This window comes from Anomalospiza imberbis, chromosome 8 (genome assembly GCF_031753505.1).
Source record: "Anomalospiza imberbis isolate Cuckoo-Finch-1a 21T00152 chromosome 8, ASM3175350v1, whole genome shotgun sequence".
NCBI lineage: Eukaryota > Metazoa > Chordata > Aves > Passeriformes > Viduidae > Anomalospiza > Anomalospiza imberbis.
Genome location: NC_089688.1, coordinates 6661445 through 6682219, shown reverse-complemented (window position 1 = coordinate 6682219; position 20775 = coordinate 6661445). Strand labels below are relative to the sequence as shown.

Here is a 20775-nt window from a genome sequence, read left to right as displayed (position 1 = left end):
ATCACATTGCTATGCAGGAGAGAAAAAATTAACATAATTATTGTAGAAGAAAAGAAGTTGAATAAAACTTTCAGTTATTCCAGGAAAACAGCAGCAAAACATTTGAGTATTAAAGCAATGATCTGACTTTTGTCAGAAATTAGCTTCTAACTAGAAAAATATAGTTATTGGTATTATGTCAATCTTGCAAGTTAAACCTCTTAGAGATTCTTTGCAGAAGTTCAAATACAAGTCATTTAATGATATTTGCTAACTGATTTTTATAAATTCAAAGTAGATGCAAATGAAAATAACATCAAAGAGTATTTTAAATTATTCATATGGGTTTTTTTTCCAAGGGTTAGCACCATAAGGACCAGTCTCCCACTGTGGGCAATCACACTGGGTTATGTTCAGACACCACGAGTTACCACCCTAATTAAAAGATATCTTACTGATAAAATTACTTCAGCAACTGATTTTCATATTTAAGTAGTTTTACTTCCTTTTAAAATAATGCTAAAACATGCAGCAATTCCATCAGTCCTGCAAAGTATGAAACCTTATGGGAACTAGATGCATTTCTAAATTGTTAGCAAGCCATGCTAGCTGCCACTGCCTTGCTTTGGGAGTTTTGCAGCTGTAAAACCACTCTCAGATCATTCTATTTGCTGACACCATCAAGGTAAGTGTCATGCAGAAGCCTAGAACCAGACCTGGATGCACAACATGACAGGGTTGTCTGCAGCTCTTAAAACATCTGATAAATGTATGCTCCATGAGAATCCCTGAAAACTCCATCTCTGGTAATATGGCCCTTTTATGATGGCAGTTAGTTCCCAAGAATGCTTCACTCTTACTTTTGAACCCTAGTTCCAGCTGCAGAGAGCCCTGGTCTCTAAACTACAGTCTTCTCTAGCACATGCTACTTCATTTCATCTAAAGCAGGTGTCTATCCTATAATATGCAATGCAGACAGGAGGGAGAAATGATGCAGCAGCACTAAGTCATGGAGGAGTGATGATGCATATATATATTTATATATACCTCTGTTGTTCTATTCACCATCATCTAGGTTAACACATTTGGAAGCAAAGAGGGGGAAAAAATGAACGGTTAGTCCACCACTGGTGACATGGGCGCGGAAAGCTTCGTGATGGCTGTGTGGCATGGCAGCTCGGGTGGCAGCACGCCCGGCGCACACGGGAAGCCCCGCAGGGCGGAAGCCGAATGAGCGAGTACTTCGAGTGCAAATTGTTACATGTTTACCAAAGCTCTCCAAGTAGCAATTGCACAGACAGCTGATCAAATGGCAACTGTGCAGTACCTACAGCTCACCACTGCTTTCAGGAGTGGCTTTCATTTCCAAGATAATAATTCAAATAATATTTTGTTTATTATTTTCCATTTGCAAGGTTTCTACAAGAGAAATTAACCCTGATTGAAACAGAAAGGGAATGGGAGTAAAAAAGGCAAGGGAGGCAAATCAAACTTATTCTTTATCAGGTGTTGGAGAAAGTTCTGTGCAACTGCAGCAAAAGAGCTCACACCGAGGGACATCTCCCCTGGGTGTGGTCAGCACCTGACAGCACCAAAGCTCCTTGCTTTTCCCAACTGACCTTTGACTCCACATCAGCATTGTGGTCGTTCTGCAGGAGCAGAGCCGCTGCCTTCGTGTCGTCCTTGCGAGCCGCGATGTGAAGGGCAGGCAGGCGGACTTTCCCCTTGGTGTCATTTTCCAGCAGCAGGGAAACCACCTGGTCATGGCCTTGCTGCAAAGCTACTGCCAAAGGTGTGAAACCATCCTGCAACACACAACGGGCACGGTCAAGGCGTGCTCCAAACCTTCCGCAGGGTGGGAAGGGGGAGCGGAGACATCTGAGTCCAAATTCAACCCAGTGTACCATGGTGCAAGTTAAAAGCACCCTGCAATGACCCTGAAATTGGAATAAAGTGCTGGTGAACAGGGTTCCAAATACTCAAAACACCTTTCTGGCACTGCAGACACAGCATAAAATTTTAAGACACAAATGACTGAGACTCGAGGAAGAAGAAGCACGAAATTACTCACAAATTTACAGTTAAGTATACAGATATTTATGTAAGTGCTTAATTATATAAAAAACTGGAATGCTAAAATTACAATTGCTAATGATGTCTCAATAGTAAATTATCATCCATTCCTTACAGATTATAATCTACATTTTTATTATTATCTTAAAAAGAGCCAAAGAACTAAACAAACCAAAGCAAACAAAATGAGCTCTATCCTCTAACATATTTTATATGTAAAGTATATTAATTGATCAAGAATACCACATTCTCCTAATGTGATGTTCTACTACAATTTCTCTTTATGAAAATGTATATAATTTGATAGACAATCCTCTTACAAAAAGAAGTCATTTCCTTTCAGATTTGCTAATAAGCAAATAGGTAGAGAATAAAAAACCTGAAAAACAAGGTTTTTATTTAACAGATTTTAGAGCAGATTCCTCAAACATATAAAAAGTACAGTCTGGGAATTTTAACCTTATGATTTAATTTTAATTTTATGTTATGGATTCTTAGAAAACTAAAGAATGAAGGAGTTGTCATTCACATTCTGCTCTGTCCCAAACATCTGTCATCGCAACCCAGGAGCACACTCAACTTTGTCCAAGGTAATACCCATGAATCTCAAAAAATCACAAAGGCAAACTACTTTGGATATTTATTTAATCAGTTTGTCTCCCGATTAATATATCCAAAGCCTGTATTACCAAACCTCTTTGCACCTTAGCGAGCAAACACGTTCTTTCACTTTTCAACTACTGCTATCATGGTGAAACCATGTAACTGTGAAATAAAAGTGCAGCAGAGACAGAGAAAGGGGTAGATCCTCACTCCATGTCAACAGTTCAGAGCTGAAGTGTTAACTTTTTAACTCTTGGAATGAAAATTTCTCCTTCTAGCTTCAAAACAAAGAACACCTCAATCTAGGATAAGAAACAGGAGGGGACCTGAAAAACAGAGCTTTTTCAAAATTGTTGAGGGGAAGAAAATCCAAGAAAACCTCTGAAATTCATGGGTCCTAACAAGCAATTTCCACCACACCCTCCTCGAGCCCCAAAGAGTTTCATGCTGATTTAACCAGGTTTCCCTGCTGCCTGCAGCTCCCCATCCTCCTGCAGCAAGGGCAGGGCACTGGGCTGCAGTCCTGGGGTGAAACAGCTACAGGGCCATGGGGTGTGAAAGATGCTCTGCAGCCCTGAAGGCCACAAAACCTCCCTGAGCATCCCCAGAGAGGGCGCTGGCAATATTGCTCTACTGTACAGGCAGAAATGCCTGGAGAAACCCTGGAGACCTTGGCTTCCTGCTCTATTTACACATCCCAAAATTCAGCCACTTCACAGAAAAGTGGTGCAGACACCCACATCTTTTCTTGTAGGGAAACAAAACCAATTATTTCTATTATTTCTATTTTTTAAATTAGATTAAAACACCACGATTAAAGAGTTAATTTTAAAGAATATTTAGCTAAGTGACAATCCTTTAGTTACAGGAGTTTTTGCACTTAAAATGATAGAGAGAAATCAGATTTATAAGAAAACTTGGACCAAGAGAAAATAAGAAAGAGCCCATAAGCAACTATCTCAAAAAAGGAAGGCAATAAAGGTGCCACTATTTTGTAGTCTGCTATCTTCAAATAAATTCTCCATAGATAAAATTAGATTGCACCTTATCATCAAGTCGAGATGGAAAAAAGCTCAACCTAAACTGACACACAGTGCTCAAGGGAAAAACAATACAAAAAAAAACCCCTAGTACTCCTTCAAATTTTAAAATAAAATATCTTTTCAGAAAATCATACAGTGGTAAGTGACAATTTTCGATTAATTTTCCAGATGTATTTTATTTTGGTATATTTTGACTTTCATATCCTTGAGCATTTCCAGAAAGTGTTTCTGATGCACACTTCAAGTTATAACTAACTTCTTGTCATTTTAGAAACACTGTTCTGTTCCATTAGCAATTCATTTTCCACAGTGGAATACAGAATAAGATTTCCTTTCTACACCATTTTACAGTGATACTATCAGGTATAGGTGGCAATAAACTAATTGTGCATTTCATATTTTTCAAAAACTAGGCCTTTTTCAAATAAGCATTATTTCCTTCATGGAAATAGTACTGGTAGAGCAATTAGAATTCTATAAATATTAAAGAGAGCACATACTGAAGTACCTTTCTATATTTTGGTAGCAAAATCTTGTTAATAAGACAACTGAAAATTCACCAGATTCAACACCTTTCTCAATGCCATACATTTACAACTATTAATATTTTGTTCTTTATTTTCCTCACAGGTTGTCTTATTTGAGTGAGAATTAATTTTGTATTTGAGTTAGAATTGCTTTTTAAAGGAAGAAATATAAAGTGTTCTCCTAGAAAGATCACAGAACACCTTCAAGGATGGATCCTGCATCTTTGTCAGCTTGAAATTCTCCCTGCAGCACCAGGTGGGGTAACTGGGTGCCACAGAGAGGGTACCACCATGGTAATGAAGCAGTTCAGGAAATGCCCCAAGCCCCAGGCAACCCTGGGTTTTCTCTGATATCCCAGGGCTGGTCCAAAGCACAGGTGAACAGTTGTTCTTGCCTTATGGCTGCCACCCTTCTCATTGTTCACTATTTTTAATAAAAGCACAGAGAACTTTTATATTACACACACAGCTTCCCTGTGTGAGCACTTAACCTAAAAGACTAGCAGTTATGACTAAGAACACATCTATATTTAGAACTGTCTCTAGTTAAAGTAATTTTTTTTTTATTTTAGAAATGGCAAGAGACAGTTTAAATTGCTGAAAAGCCCATAACTCTATTCATTAGCACACTTCACAGAGATAGCTTTTTATTCATCTTTAATTTTGTATTAAAAGACTAGTTTGATATAAGCTGGCAGAAATAATTGCTGAAACACATTTTGCTTTGTTCATAAAGTGTCAAATTCAAACTTTTACCTCTGTGGCAAGGCTTTGACTGGCACCATTGTCAAGAAGAAACTTAACAACCTCCAGGTGGTTTTCTTGGGCTGCCATGTACAATGGAGTGAAGCCATTCTGAAACATGAAAACAAGAGTGTAAACACCCCACAAACATTTTATACATAAACAGATTTGCCAAATGAGGGAAGATTAGGTGAAAAGCAAAAAAACTGTTTGCTCACAGATGAGTTAATGACATGATCTACACTGGCTTAAGTGAAGATGGGAGAAGGGCAATATTATTTAAAAGGACACAGAAGAATTTTTCAGCTGACCAGATACAATTCCCACAGCTAAGTGAGAACAATTCCTTTCACATCTGTTGAGAAGTTAAGCTAAAAATCAATCTGGACAGATGATTTGGTGGCAATGAGTTATGATTCCTGATAAATACAGCCACGGCACTGGAAATACAAAACAGGACAGGGAAATACAATACAAGTCTGTGGTGAAAGCAAAAGCAGTGGCTCTCCAGAGTAATCAACATTTTTTTTCTCTTCTTTCCATTAGCTTTGACTTCTCTTCCACTTGTGCCAGCTACTTCTGCCTTCCATCTCCTCCAAGAGCTGCCTTCTGAGCACACTCTGCTTCTGGGCACCAAGCTACCTCATATTTCAGGCACCAGGAGAGGTGAGGATCATTGGTTCTCAGCAGTTTGAGACAGAGGTTTATCAGTGTTTCTGAACACATTAGAGCATCTCTCAAATTATGCTTAAGTGACTGATTTCAATCAATGCAATCCAAGTATTAGAGGCTGCAGAGCTTAACTCCTTCTTCGGTGAATGCCTTTGTCTTACAGCCCATGCTTTTGTCTTTGCCTTAACTGTAAACAGGTCACAGCCTGTCAGAAATTGAATTTTTTGGGATTAATATTAAGGCAGTGCATTTTTTACCTTTTGTTCTAAGAATTTCTGAAATCTCTCCCACAGCTACACAGGACACTGACCTAGATTTTGCAGACAACCAATGGGGCTGAAAACAGACGAGCTGAGAGGAGTTTGCCCATATGTTTACATCAAAGGAAAAACATCCACATTCTGGGCCCTGGAGAGGCGCAGAGGGAGACCACAGCCTCAGACCTATGGCAGTGAAATTGGGCTGAGCTGCAGCAGCCTGACCCCTGAGTGTCCCAGCAGCGGGCAGAGGGGCAGGGCACACGTCCAGCACCGAGCACAGGTGACCTGAGGCCAGGCACGCGGCCGCGCTGGCAGCAGGGACAAAGAGGAGGTCACAACCAAGGACACTTGAGGAGGAAACGGATGTTTGATCCAAGAGGAGCTCCACCAGCAGCAAGGCACCGAGCAGCTCTGAAGCCACATGTTTATAAGGACTGCACAGGTGGCAGGGCCTGCCGCTGTTCCAGGATTTTGATATTTTGGTCTCTTTTCAGGCAAGCGTTGCTACAAGCACAAAGCAGGTGCTGAAGGGCTCACAGAGCCCAAGCCCAAAGTTAGAAATGTGTTTCATGAACTCTTCAGAACAGAGGTTCAACAGTTCAGTTACCATATAGTCAAAATTCTACTTAATTAAAAAACAGAGAAGTCAGGAAGCACTTGCTAAGGTACCTCCTATGTCACATTACAAGTTACTACAGTGAACAGCAGTCTGGTATTGAGTCTGGTATTACATCATTTCACGGCATCTATTTACTAACTCAGCTGGAAACAAAGATTAATTTTTTAGTTTCAAACATTTGCAATTAGAAAGGAAGCAGGAAACTCTACCTAATAGTTAGCTTCATGAAATAATTAATAGACAAAAATCCTCAAAATCAAATATTATTAGCATTTGGAGGCAGAGCAGAACCTTTCCTCCTATGTTAAGTTTTTGTAGGGTTTTAAATATCTTTGCAACCCACACTCTACACTTGCTTCTCTCTTTAAAAAGGGGCTGGAATTGCCAGACAACCACAAGTCTGAAAAAACCATTTTGTCCTGAATAGTAATAAATAGCCCTTAGAAGAGGTGTAAAATTCAACCCCAGCACAAATTTATGGTTTGTTTTTTGGCTTTTTTACAGACAGAAAGATTTGGTTAAAGAAGGCCTAACACTGGGACTGTCAGCATGGCAGAGCTGTCACCTTCAAGGAAAGAGGAGACAAAGCTCAAGTGAAGCTCAGTACCACAGACCAAGCTGGTCCAGGGCAGTTTGGCAACAGAAAGCAGCAGGGACCTCCTCAAAAGCTGAATCCCAGCTGGGGTGTCTCACTGCCTGGTTCTGGTGTGGAATGGCCAACAGAGGTGTTACATGGGTGTTCCGACTAAAGACATCAAAGGCCTCCATAGTGGGGTGGGGGAGAAATAAATCTTTAATTCTGGCATGTTAGCAAAGTAAGAGTAATATGTGGCAAAACCTTAGGGTGTATGGACAATGCAGTTATATAAGATGCTTACAATCTCAGATTATTTTTAGTTTTAGGTCTGAATACACAAGTTCTCAAACACAAGCAGAAAAGATCCTGTCAATCCCATTTTAATTTCTTTAACAGGAAAACCATGGCAAATATTTCTGCTTTGTTTTACTTCTTAACAGCCATGGAAGATTTTACCTAAAAATACTTTATGTTGTTGTGCTCTTTAAGTTATACGGTTCCTGGAACCAAATAGTGCTGTATCGAGCTAGTATAAAAGAGTAAGAAAGAAGAACTGAGTCATTTATTTCTTTTGTTCAGGTAAAACAACATGAAATACAGACCACAAATAACTAACATTCTCAAAATAGATCCTGTTAAGCATTTTGTTCCTATTATTTGAAAGCCCAATAAAAAAACCCCACCCTCCTTCTTTAAAATGTTTTTTTGTTTTTTTTTTTGTTTTAACAAACATTTATTTTCATGCATACATCTTCATAACAGAGCAAAATGGTAATCCTGGGCCAGATGAGAAGACTTCTCTGACACTGCCTGCCAGCCCCTGAGCAGGGAGAGCAGGAATGGGGTGGCATGCAGGACACCACTGTCACAGCCACATGACTTTCAACAATCTGTAGTTCATGCATTTTTTTGAGCCAGAGTTTTTCTGTTTTGTTTTACTGCTTTGCTTGTAGCACCAGTGCTGTTTTCTCTCATTTTAAATTCTCTATAATTGACCTAAACATTTATTCAAAGGACTTGAACCAAACTTACAAACTCTGCATATGCCTGCAGTACCTCCCTGTACAAGGAAAGGGGATGGGCTCAACTAAGCCTGAGTCAGTGAATTATGTGAAACAGGATCCCTTTGAACATGCTCTCTCCCACTCTCCTATCAGTGTCTCTTCCAGCTCTAACAAGTAGCAGCTCATAGGACACTCCTAGGGCAGATCTGAGGTTGATCTCACTGACTATCAACTCTATTTTCAAAAGCCAACATTAGCACAGTAAAATCTACCAAATATATTTGCTAAAATCAGAGTTTCTAAGAGAGGAACAATTTTAGTGTCAGCAGAGTTATTGGTAGGACATATGGCTTTACCTGAGACTGTGCATTGACATTGGCCCGATTTGTAACCAACACTTTGACGACTTCTGCTTGTCCAGCGAGGGATGCTATGTGCAATGCTGTGTTTCCTTTCTGGAATTAGAGACAGTGACATTTGAAAAGAGTACAAAACCTCAGCCTGAATACATAACAACACAATCAAGAACATCTTCCACTTTAGAATATAGACAGTATTTCTTGCTGAATCCTTCTAATGGGTGTGTTATTCTAGAAGACATGGCATGCACAGAAACCAAAACAGGAATCTACAGTTTGTTCAGTAAATCTCCTCCCTAGCAATCTGTGACATTTACTATCATCTATTATAATTGTTTCTATTCAGCAATTACTGAGACCCACCCCCAGCAGTGGAAAATGGGCAATTACTGCTGCAGCAGTCTGCAATCACTTGGCCAACACCTCGTGCCCAGGCCAGCAGCGTGCACAAGGGAACAGCCAGATAGGCTTGACTGACCTTTGTGGCTGCATCCACACTGGCACCTCGCTGGATCAGCTCAGAGACAACTTCTACATGCCCTTCTTTGGAAGCGAGATGGAGAGCATTCAACCCATTCTGGTTTAAAAAAGGGAGGGCAAAAAGAAAAGCAATTAGAAGGATTACCAAGTGTTTTCCAGCTTACCAAGCATATGAGGAGACAAGTTATTACCATCCCACTGAGAGGACTGCTTACAAAAACTACACTTAGGTAAACTTCACAAGAATTAGATTATAAGGACAGAGTAAGAATTAAATCAAGACACACTGGCTCTCAAATTCTGTGTGCTGTTCCATGATCTAATGCAATACTAATGGAATGAAAGATAAGGTAGCACATTCTCCAAGTGCAAGTGAAATGGTGTCTGGGTAAAGGGTTTAAAAACAAAAAAAAATTAATTGGATAAGAGCTGTAAACATGGTTCATCAAAAAACGTGCAAATTATCTCTGATATGAAGTGCAAATATAATGAGAAATCTGAGAAACAGCAAGAAAGGTATTTATCCAGAAAATTTGACCAAAATATTCTTCAACCTGATTTGAAATGTTGATGTCCACTCCATTTTTTAGGTAGTCAAGAGCCTTTTCCAAGTTGCCAGCTCGAGCTGCTCTCAGGTAACTTGCATTTGTGTCAGACTACAAGAAAAAAGGAGAAGTCCCATGAGAATTTACGGTATAAAAACACATTTCAGTGGCAAAGAAATTATTAATAATACAGCATATTGTACATCCACTTAACTAAACATGAAAGGATCCCAAACCACCTTATCAAATGTGAGTCAAATCCTGAGCAGGCAGCACGAGGCTTGAATTCACACATGAACATGAATTATGGAGCACTGTCTCACACGCAAGGCCAGCAGCCAGGGACACACATCTGGCACCCAGTGTGGCACACAGCCATGGGGAAGCTCAGGACTGGGCTGCAGGGAAACCATGCTGCTCTTCCCAAAGGTGCCACACCACTTCTAATGTCCAAGCTGAACAGACCCAACCAGTACTGTGAGAACTAATCTGAGAGATTAAAAAAAAAAATTCAAAACACTCAATCTTGAAGGATTGGGTTGGTGGAATTAAAAGCCCCACAGTTCTACAAATCAAGGTATTATAAAATTTCACGTCTGCTAACATTTTGGCTTATTTTCTCCATTCTCCTTCATTTTACGGCCCATTTTTATTGACAATGCCTGTCCACTTTCAGTGAAGAAGCCAGAAATTTCTAGGTACAGCGCCATTATATAAACTGCATTTACCTTTTTTTTTTTTTCAGACCTTGCATTAAAGATAGTTATGCAAATTTACTTTATGATGACTTCAGCTTGAATGTAAGGACAGCAGAAATGTTGGTTAAGTCATGACAGAATCACTGAGAGGAAGTCCCATCCCCAGAGGGTTTTAACAAGTTATGCAAATATCCAAGGAGGACAGTTTAGATAATGCTGATCCTGCCTTGGAGCAAATGCAAGGAACTGGGTTAGCTTTCAAGAGGGACAAATCACACAATCTTTGATTTTATCTGTGCCACAGCTTTCCCTGGCATCTTAGGCAGTCAACATATTTTTTGTGCTCTCTTCTAGACTGGTAAAGCAGGAGTTGTCTGGGTTCCTTCCCTCTCAGTATCATTTCATCCCAGGCTTACATCAGTGCAGCTGCCAGCGCATTGAGATATTTTAACATTTTGAAGGAGTGCAACAGCGACCTTTACACTAAACAATAAAGGCAGTTAGTGCTAAGAGAAATACAAAATACCCTGGCACTGAACTACAGTTACCTATCTGTTGCTCAAATAATTTCCTTTTTTTTTTTTAATACCAAATTTCTGGATCTGCTACAGAGTTTTCTCCTCTCCTGTCAACACAGCCACTGTAAGCTGGATGTTGTGTTCAAGCATTGCTCCAAGCCCATCAGAAGCCACCTTCACGTGCAGGATGAAGCAATCTTGGGCATGATGACAGCAAAATGATAAGTGGGTAGGAAATCTGCTTTTCTCCCTGTACCCATACAAGCTATGAGACCATTTTACTGGTACTTCCAATAAAACATGCTCTCCCTTCTAAGGAGAAAACCATTACTTATGAACTCCTCATTTTCTCACGAGTTTTGCAGACTTTGCATTCCACTTTGCAGTGATAAGTCACCAGCTTACAGCCTTCCCCACTCTTTATCATTCCTTTCCAAGCATGCCACGCTGATCAGTACAAACCAGCTTCTCCAATGTCCTTCCAACAGAACAGCCCCCAAATACTGGTGTTCAGTTAGGCTTTCTCAAAAATAAGGTACCACCGCAAAGTAAACAGTCATGACTGTAAAGACCATGGTAAAGAAAAGCTGCCTTGAGAGCTGCTTTCATTTGGGAGATCATCTGAGTTGTGCAATGCAGATTATTACAGGAGACAGGTCATATTCTCAGTGCTTAGCAACAGCAGTCACTGGGGTAAAAAAACAGGTCAGCATTTTATCAGCATTACTAAAGGTATGAGGGAGGACTCAATAGAGAGGGAGCCTTTTTGTCAGAGGGTAATGGCATCCCTGTTTGGCACAGTCAGCAGGGGGACCAGAATTAACATCAGCTGTTTACAGCTGCTCCTGGGTGGGGAAGGGATGCGCCAGAGCTGCTCGCTCTGGAAAATCAGATTCTGGCAGTTGCATTAATACATGCCAGACAAGGAACACTGCTCATCTGCAGACACGTCCCAGTCTATTTGCTCAAACAAAATGGAGGGGGAGAGGCAGAAGCAGCAATAAATATTTGATAATCACATTATTCTCTAACGGCAATTTCACTGTGGAGGGAGAGCAACGCCTGTGTCTTTTACACACTTGGGCATGACTTTTGGACTTAGGGGTTCTGAAGACTTAACAGCTCTTGGAAGCACTCATTAACGGGAGGAAGGATAAAGTTCAGGCCACAGTCCCAGCCTGAGGCCAAAATGTCTCAAACCAAACTATCTCAGGTGACGCACAAAGCCACTCCTGAAATCCACCAAGCTAACAGCATGTCCTCCTTTGCTAGTCATGCATCAAAACTCACTCCTAAACAACTACAAGTGTCCAGACACACCACTGACACCAGCAGCCATCCAAACAGTGGGGCTGCTGAGGTGCTGAGCATCCTGCTCACCTGTCAGCCTGCACTCCCAGTGCTCGGACAGGCTCCCAGCACAAGGGCACTGTGCAGGAAAAGCAGGCACTACACCAGCAACTGGGAAGCACCCAGAGAAGCTGCCTTTAACAGGATAACCCAAACCCTCCCTCCATTCAGCTGGTCTGAGCTGGCACTTGCAGTTTCCACCTTACTGGTTTCCAGCTACCTGAACGTGACGTGAGCCGATGTGTGCAAGTGCATGAGCTGCCTTAGCACATGGGGTGTAACACATCCCTGTGCTCTGAGGAAGGCGAAAACCCTTTTTGCCTGACCTTGGCTGATGCTCCCAAGCCTGCAGATGGGGTTAGCTCACTCTTTCTGGGCCACCATGCACAAGAGCTTTGAGATTTGCACAGAGGGATAACAGACTGAGGGTGTACAATTGTGCAAGAAGTTCACCATGGTTTCTGGGAGTCTCTCCGTCCATTTCCACCTCTAACATAAGCAGAAACAAGCAGTAACATTAGAGAGAAAACAGGGACAACCTTGTTGGAAACTAAAAGCAGTTTCAGCCTCGCTCAAAGCAGTATTGCCAGCTTCCACTTTCCCTATAACTAAGGCATTACTTCACATCTACTCAGACAGAGAAGAGACCTTCAAACATTTTTTCCTGCCCTGAAAAATGTCTTGAGTATCCTTGTTACAACATGTCACTTACAAAACCACGAGAACCAATGAACACTCTTCATCCAAAATGTAAGGAACTGATCAAAAACATCAATCCAAAACTTTTATGTTTCTGAACCCAAAATTTCCCAACTTTACATTTGTATTTTAAGCCTAAATTTGTTGTTTTTTGTTGGGGTTTTTTTAATACCTCAGTAGAGTAGAAAAATGTTACTTGCAATTGGCACTGTTTTGTTTAAAAAAGAGCCTCTTGGAATCCCCACTAGAGCCTGTAAATTACCTCAGTATTACAGACAGAAACAGCTCCAGAGCCTAGGCTCAAACCAATGGAGGATTTTAAAGATCAAAGAAGTGCAATAAGAATGTTAATAATTCTTTATCTGGATTGCCATAATTCCTGGAAGCCCATATCATAAACTGACAAAGGACCTGCTATATGAAATGCATTAGAAACCATAGTAGGGGGAAAAGGATTTTGGATTTCCAACCATCACCCAGGACACACGTGCTCCTCTCTGTGGGCAGTTCTTCTCCATATGCCCATTCCCACCCTCCACACTAGCTGGCATCTGAAAATAAAAACCCCACACAGACAGAATAGACATAGACACTCTGTCTACAGGACATTCTCCCACCAGACCTAATAGATTTATTCTTCACTAATTAAACCTCAGCATTCCTGAGAAGCATTCTGGATGCTTGTGGCCAGTTCAGATCCCTTTCTCTCTTTCTGTAATCAATCCCATTATGAAATGAAGATGAAAATTGACTTCTGATTCTCCAAGGTCTGGACAAATATCATGAGGACAACAGGCATGGGACACACATGAATCTCAGAATCTCCCTGAATCTCAGATGCTCTTGCAGTCAGTCACAAAGACTGCAGCCCTTCCCCTGCATTCGCACTGGATCCCTGCTGTCAGGCTGTGTCCCCAAAGCCTTCCCCTGATCCCTCTTGGGCTTCCTGTGGCTGCTACCTTTTCAAACTCTACATGTAGGTTAAAATTTAAAATCAAGATTTTTACAAGTATTTTAATTCTTGGAGAGACAAACTTCAGATCCTGTGTACAGCATTTAGCTTTGAAATGGCTATTCAGAGAATATTTAATAAACAGTGGATTTATGGGAGTATCAGTACTGGGGAATGCATAATACCAAGCTTTTTCTTCACAGATGGTATGGTTTCTCCCCTCTCTCCCCACCCTTTCTTGGAAGAAAAAGGGACTGTTCCTAGTCATAAGAAATGTGCAAATGTGCTCAACTGGCTAATGAAGGGAGGTTTTATGCAATGTGTATTTCTTTTAGATTCATGTATTTCCCTTTAATGTACAGTGCTATAAAAAATCCCTTCTCTAATGTACAGCAGGCTGATGAGCTTGCAGACTGCCTGTAGCACACAACAGGTTTTCCAGTCTGGAGCTCATTTTCAACATTCATCCCAGGGACATCTCAGGAAAGGGCTGAGGCTGAATAAGCTGTGCTGGCAGCAGCACTCTGTTTGCCAATCCTTCCTTACCTCATGGTCCCCTAGTCCTGCCACAAGATGAAAGGATCTGAGAACTGTTTCCCCATTTTGAGGAAAAGCTACATGAATTAAAAATATTTCTATTACAGCAAAGACTAACGCCTAAGCCACTTGGATATTACCTTAAGCCTCCAGAAAATGCTGATGCTGACTCATGCTAGCAAATACATATTCACTCTTTTTCTTTAAGTGCTTCCAGTGCAGTAAGAGATTATTTAGCATGGCTAAAGATAAAAAACTATTAGCAAATTTTCACTGACTGTCAGTCCAGGGTCTGGCCTGGCTTTTCCATGGCACTAGAGAGGGTCCCTTAAGAAAACAGAGAATCTGTATTATTGAGTGTACCCTCTAAAGTGCAAAGCCATTATTTTTAACATGCACAGGCCTCCTCCCATACTGGGGGTATTTTATTATGCTCATCTCTCTTTCCTTTGTGTTCTGCTTACAGTGGCCTCTTTTTCAGATTAAAAATCCAGTCTTTTTCACACTGGGAGCAGGGTTTTGTTTTTCACTCCATCTTTAACAGTAGCTGTTGTGAAGGGAAACCCCCAGCAGGTTCCCATTGTGCCAGAGCAGGATGCATTCTGGCTTGAGTCCCAACAAAAAGATGCTAACCATGCCTAACATTTGTTGTGGGGAGAGGCAATGACCTCATTTTAAGGGATGAACTTATGTTACTTCCATTTGGAAATGTGTTCAACAAAGAGAGTCTTTGCAGCAGCATGAGGTGACCCGAGGAAATGGATGATAACATTTTTGCTTATTTTGATAAGGGTGGGCTTACTGCAGCCATTGGCAATTTTTTTGCAGGAAGACTCTGATGAAGTGCTCTGATGGGCACTAAGCATGATACCAGAAATGGGAGGACCTTGGCGTTTCTTAGATTTTGCTCCTATGCTAATTTAGAATTTTCTTCCATGCAAATGTGTTACCCTCACTTGGTAAGCAATGAAATTTTATTGCAAATAAACTACAGCGGCCAATTAACAGCAGTGCCTGAACCACGTGAGATAAACCAGCGACAGCACTGTCAAGGGGAGACCCTTCATTCATCCTCCAACAGGCTCTAATCCCTTGTATCTCTCTGCTGCTACCTTTTAACTATATCACTATTACAAAATTTCAATTGTATCTTCTTTATTAGAAAGGGGGCTCATTGCACGGGATGAATGATGTTCTCTGTGCAAACAAGTACTCACACTTTACATACCACGCTACCATATGTGTTTTCTTCTGATAAGGATGTACCAGCCTGGGGCCAACTGCTATCTGCAGTTGTGCTGTTAATTACCCTCCAGAGACATGCTTTTGCTTTTTTTTAGATCACAGCTCTAAACACAACCTCAGGGCAGCAGGAAAAGCTCCACTCCTAGCCTGACAATTCAGAGGACACATCTTTTGGCTAGGGAAGGCTAGTTGTTTTGAACATGATTGCAAAAAGAGAAACAATATAATTACTAGTCAAAACCCAAATTAATCCCTCTAATTGTTTGCCCTATTACACAATTTAATAATCAACTTTCTTTGATCATATTATTGCACTATGCACGATAAAGCAGCCAAAGACATGATGCTATTTGCAATGTCCCCATAAAGGGCTCTATTCCAACTAGGTAACTACAGTATGTTTTCCACAGGTTAAAAACCACACTGGTATTAGGCTGTGTGAAACTTTATTCTTGGGCACACTACTGGAGACTAAATTTCTTGTTTTTCTGCAAAATATGCATGTGAATCTACAACCAACTACATTTTCAAGAACTGAGGCTCCATCCCTGTGAAGTGGTCAATCTTATCATGCTTGTAGAGAAATATGAAGTATTTTCTGAAAAATCACACATCTAAGGAATTAAAAACAAAAGTAGAAAATGCACTTTAGATGCAGGTCCTTCCTTCTAGAAATCTTTGACCAAACTAGGAAAACATTCATGCAAACAAGCCTCTTTCCTTACTAGACCACAGGACAAAGTGCCGGTTTACTATAAACCATTTTCAAGATGTCTTGGAACTTCTTAGAGTCTGTCTGGGCAAAATGCTGAATATGCACACTGTTCTCATGAAAAATGAACCACCTGGAGTGGAAGGTGGTTCAAAAGGACCCAGAGCCTGAGACGCCAAGGCTGGTGGATCCAAGAACATTTCACAGCTTGCAGTATAAAAGGTGTTTGTGACTGCCCTGAACAGCACAGAGAGGTCTAGAGTGCATTGTTTGTGTGCGGTGACAAACACCTGCTGTGAAGCTGTGATGCAGCTTTCTCACTGTGAAAGTTGCTTAGACTTTGTGCATGCAGCCTTCTTCACTCAATCCTGTGACTTCTGACACCACTAATCCCACCTGCATTTAAATACCTGAATGCCTGCTTCCTATGAAAACTCAAGCACAAGATAGAAGGGAAAAACACTTGTTATTCTTTTGATTTTCCACAAATAGCAAAGGGGGTTGTGATTTCCAAGGCACAAAAGACACAGAGTTATGGCAAATTTTTGCCTAACATCCACATATAATATCCATAATATGTTGAACTTAATATCCAAGTTGAAAATGCCCCTAAAGATGTCATCTCCACATTATTTACTTGCCAACATAGATACTCAACAAATACTGAAGAATAATTTGACTACAATTCTATACAAAATTACAATCTGACAACCCAATCAAAACCATTGAACTGAGATCAAACCAGTCCCACAGGGACAACGTTCAAACAGGAGGTGAAGGTCTACACTATTTCCATATGTTTTGCCAGCTTGCACAAATTTTTGAGATTTTGAAGCACAAGTTTGATCTTCCAGCTTCACCTGAAGAATTTTTGAAAACAATTACTGGTATGAATGTATTAAATTAGTAACACCAAAAGCAAAATTTGAGGACTAGAAAAATCAATGTACATCTGCAAAACACACAATCTTTCTAAATATGCAAGAACAACAGATTACAAGAATAATTTCAATGGGAAAACAACAACAAGAAGTCTATAAAAAGACAATAAAGGTCTTTAATAGTGACTTTTCAGCTATCAGACTGCACTGGATGAAAAGATAAATGACAAGGTAAATTGGGACACGTCCTGTTCAAGACCCTATGACTGGTACAATCCCTGGTTTCACCAGTGAATCACTGTACTCCATTAAAAGTGACAGTGTAAGAACCAGGCCCTGTGTGACCAACTCACACGTATAAGTAATGAAAAGGATCTCATGCATTAAAAGGCAAAAGATTTGGCATTTCAAATTCAAGATTCATTCTCTAGGCTGAAGGTCTCTGCAGCTAGAAGTTTATTTCAAAAATTCTGGAAAGAAACTTCTGAATCCATAATGACTCATCTCTCCCTCTCTTAAGTTTTCCTATCATACATTTACAAGTGAAAAATAAATCACTGGCTTTCATAACTGCTGCGACAGTCACAAAGAGCCAGAGAAGGGCTGGATGTGCTTCCAGGGTTTCTTCTCATGTTTATATTCACCTGAAGATAATAACTCTCTTATATGTCAAGCTAGATGAGATGCCATTGATCTCTCCCCTGCTATTTTCCTCTCAGGAGCTGACTATCCAAAGAGCAAGGATATAATTTCAGCACATCTCAGGCCCAAGTTTAAAGCCACTTCCATGCTAAAGTCACTTTCTTCAGATCACTGCATGAATAACATCAGTCAGTCCACCTCCTCATCTCTTTGTGAATATCATTTTAGAATCAGGACCCAAAAAGGAGAGGAAAAGAGTTCTACAACTCTTGTCAAAATATTTGGTAAACTGCTTTTATTTGTCTATAATTTCAGGGGGGAGGGTAATCATACAAACCTAAATTAGATAATACCATTGATTGTAGTGGGAGAGATTTTATTTGCTATAAAAATATTATGTAAATATGCTTCAATCAGATGTGGTGAAATTAGTGGTAATAACATGGACAAAACTCCATGTCAGGGGAAGTGTCATGCACATAAATTTTCCCTAATAATTTCTCTGTTGAAACTATAGACAAGCTACATAATCTATTAAGAGCTTTCAGTACCATGAATTCATAAGTTTCTACTTAATGCCTGCTTTTGAATTCAACTCTCATTTAAAACCAAATTGATTCTGCCTTGGAACTTTGATATTCTAACTATCATTAAACAGAAAGATTTTGATGATAACTGGTCAAGCCATTTCACCAAAAAATACATGCAGACACACACCGATTTACACTATAAGCCTTGTAAACCCCACATGTTGTTACAATTTATGCCTTTTTACATTTAAAAGGCATTTAAATGGATAGTTTTAAAGCTATCAAAGAGAGGTTAAATTTTTTTGGGGGGGAGAGGTGGCATAGAGTTTAGGATTCTTACAAGAATTAAAAATATTTATTAGTTTGTGAGTGCCAGTGCATAGGTTTCCACAGCAGGGATGATGAGCCCTATCAGGAGCAAAGAACCTCTTCCTTTCACACACCTGAACACTTTGTTGAAGGGTTTCTGTCTGGAGAACTCCACATGGCTGATGTGACAGACAAAGAACCTGAAGGCCAGTGGAAATTATCTAAAGAGCTTCTGAGTACTAAGAGGACTCAAGATTTGCAAAACAGTCATAAACTTGCTGCCAGTAAGTTCTGCAGGGGCAGTCAGAGATGTCACATAAGGTCTGTCACAGCAGCTCACCTTAGGAGAGCTTGTGACACTTACAGAACCAGCTGTCCTGACACCTCCTTGTGAAATAGATAGACCCTGGTACAATGGCAAAGAATCAATGAAACCAAGAAACTAAAGTACTCAAACGTCCTCCTAGAGCCAAAGACTGACTGAGGTGGCTCAGGAGGAAAAACACCTACCCAGCACTTCCCAACTCATGAGGGCAATTTCACACAGGAGAGTTGAGTCCTCCAATGCAGCAGCTGAGCAACCTGCCAGGAAACAGTTTTAGTCTTGGCCTGGAGATGCATGAGACCTACTGGGGAATACCATCAGGGAATACTTCAGGCTGTGCTGCCTTAGCCACGTCCCTCTGCAGGAGCTGCAATTCCCTGCTGACCACAACCTGCCTGCCGTAGCTCGTTTTCCACTTGACTCTGCTGTTGTGGACCTGACCCAGTAACTCCAGGCCCATTTTGTAACCCACCACACCTCTGTAAACCACAAAGGCAATGCAGAGCAAGCCAGAGCAGGTGCTACACACCCTGCAGCCTGTTACTGCTGGAAACACAGAGGAGAACCCTTTCTCCCAGGCATGGTGCCATGGGACGTGGCTTGCACGGAGCTGTGGGGCTGGGCATGAGTGTCCCCCTTCCCCTCCCAGCCTCCACCCCCCTCCCTGCACTCCCCTTCCCCTCCTCTGCCATGATTAAACACTGGCATTCACTGCTGGGAATCTGTGCAGTGGCATGGAAAGCTCCGTCATAGCATTTGTTGGGGCTGTCTGGATGAAACGTACTCAGTGGGGTGCACAGCAAATGTAAATTAGTTCACAAGTGTTTTGTTCCTCACTCCACATGTTCTGGGTTTGAGGATGAGCTCAGATCCCAATAGGAAAAGTGCTTTTTCCAGCCCAAGCACCAAAATCTGTAAGCAAAAACCAGAGCCCTGCATCTGTTATCTAAATTTTAAACTCTAGTTTAAAACTCTTAAGTCCTGTCCTAACTATAAATACCAAATTCTGTTCTAAAGCAGAAGGAGGAATCTAAATCACTGTTGAGGCAAGGGCAGGACCAGCATTTACAGACATAAACAGGTCGAAAACAGAAACAGTGAAAACAATCTTAGCTGTATGGGATCTTTGAGATCAATGCAGGGAGAAAAAACCAGAGAGTTCAGTTTCGTTCTGAGAGAAAGTTACCAAATATACAGAAAAATCACTGCAGATGGGGTGATGCCATTTTCACACGGTGACTTTTCAGTTACAGAGCTGAACTAATACTTTTCTGGTTTTCAAAGCCATTGTGCATTAGAGAGCCAGGATTTGGCAGAACCAGCACAAGTAATTGAATATCTCAGGAGACACTTCAGTTTTTTGAACAAAAATACAAACAGCAGAACTATTTTAATATTTTACCTCACCTTAACCAGATTTGCTAATTTATTTTAATCCAAAAATTATCACTTCCTCTTAGCAGCAGAATGAGATATGTTTGAAAAACACATAACAGTTTAATCAAATATAATGGTATAATAATAGTGAATTAAAACTTTCCAAACTGGCCGAAAAGACTTTACTCCTACTATATTTAACAGACACGGATTTAGAACTTGTTTTTAGTGCTGTCATTAAAGTGAAGATCAGTTTATCACAGAAATAAGCTACAACCAACCATACCAGCCCTACACAGTGAATCCCCCCTAGCATTTGATGATAGAACAGGACATTACTGTACAGTGCTGAAGTATCACTCCTGAACAGCAAATCTACAGCATAAACACACAGTGAAATAGAGCCTGTTTCTCTCTTGCCTCTCCAATATGCAGGGCAGCCTACGTAAGATTTACATAAGGGATGAGAACAAAACTTATCATGAAGGAAAAAAAAAACTTATCAGCAAGGAAAA

General features: G+C 40.7%; 1 protein-coding gene across 34 annotated transcripts in view; it reads right to left on the bottom strand.

Moving 5' to 3' along the window:
• Positions 1–20775, bottom strand: part of ANK3 (ankyrin 3) — a 341257-nt gene that overhangs the window by 128450 nt on the left and 192032 nt on the right. For 25 of the 34 annotated variants that reach the window (XM_068197112.1, XM_068197117.1, XM_068197118.1 and 22 more), the window contains 6 exons: positions 9495–9596; positions 8939–9037; positions 8458–8556; positions 4982–5080; positions 1599–1784; positions 1027–1050 (listed from right to left, as the gene is read on the bottom strand). In XM_068197112.1, coding sequence (XP_068053213.1) covers positions 1027–1050; positions 1599–1784; positions 4982–5080; positions 8458–8556; positions 8939–9037; positions 9495–9596 — 609 coding nt within the window. The remainder of the gene's footprint in view (positions 1–1026; positions 1051–1598; positions 1785–4981; positions 5081–8457; positions 8557–8938; positions 9038–9494; positions 9597–20775) is intronic. The other 9 variants (XM_068197114.1, XM_068197122.1, XM_068197124.1 and 6 more) reach the window with 1 other exon arrangement.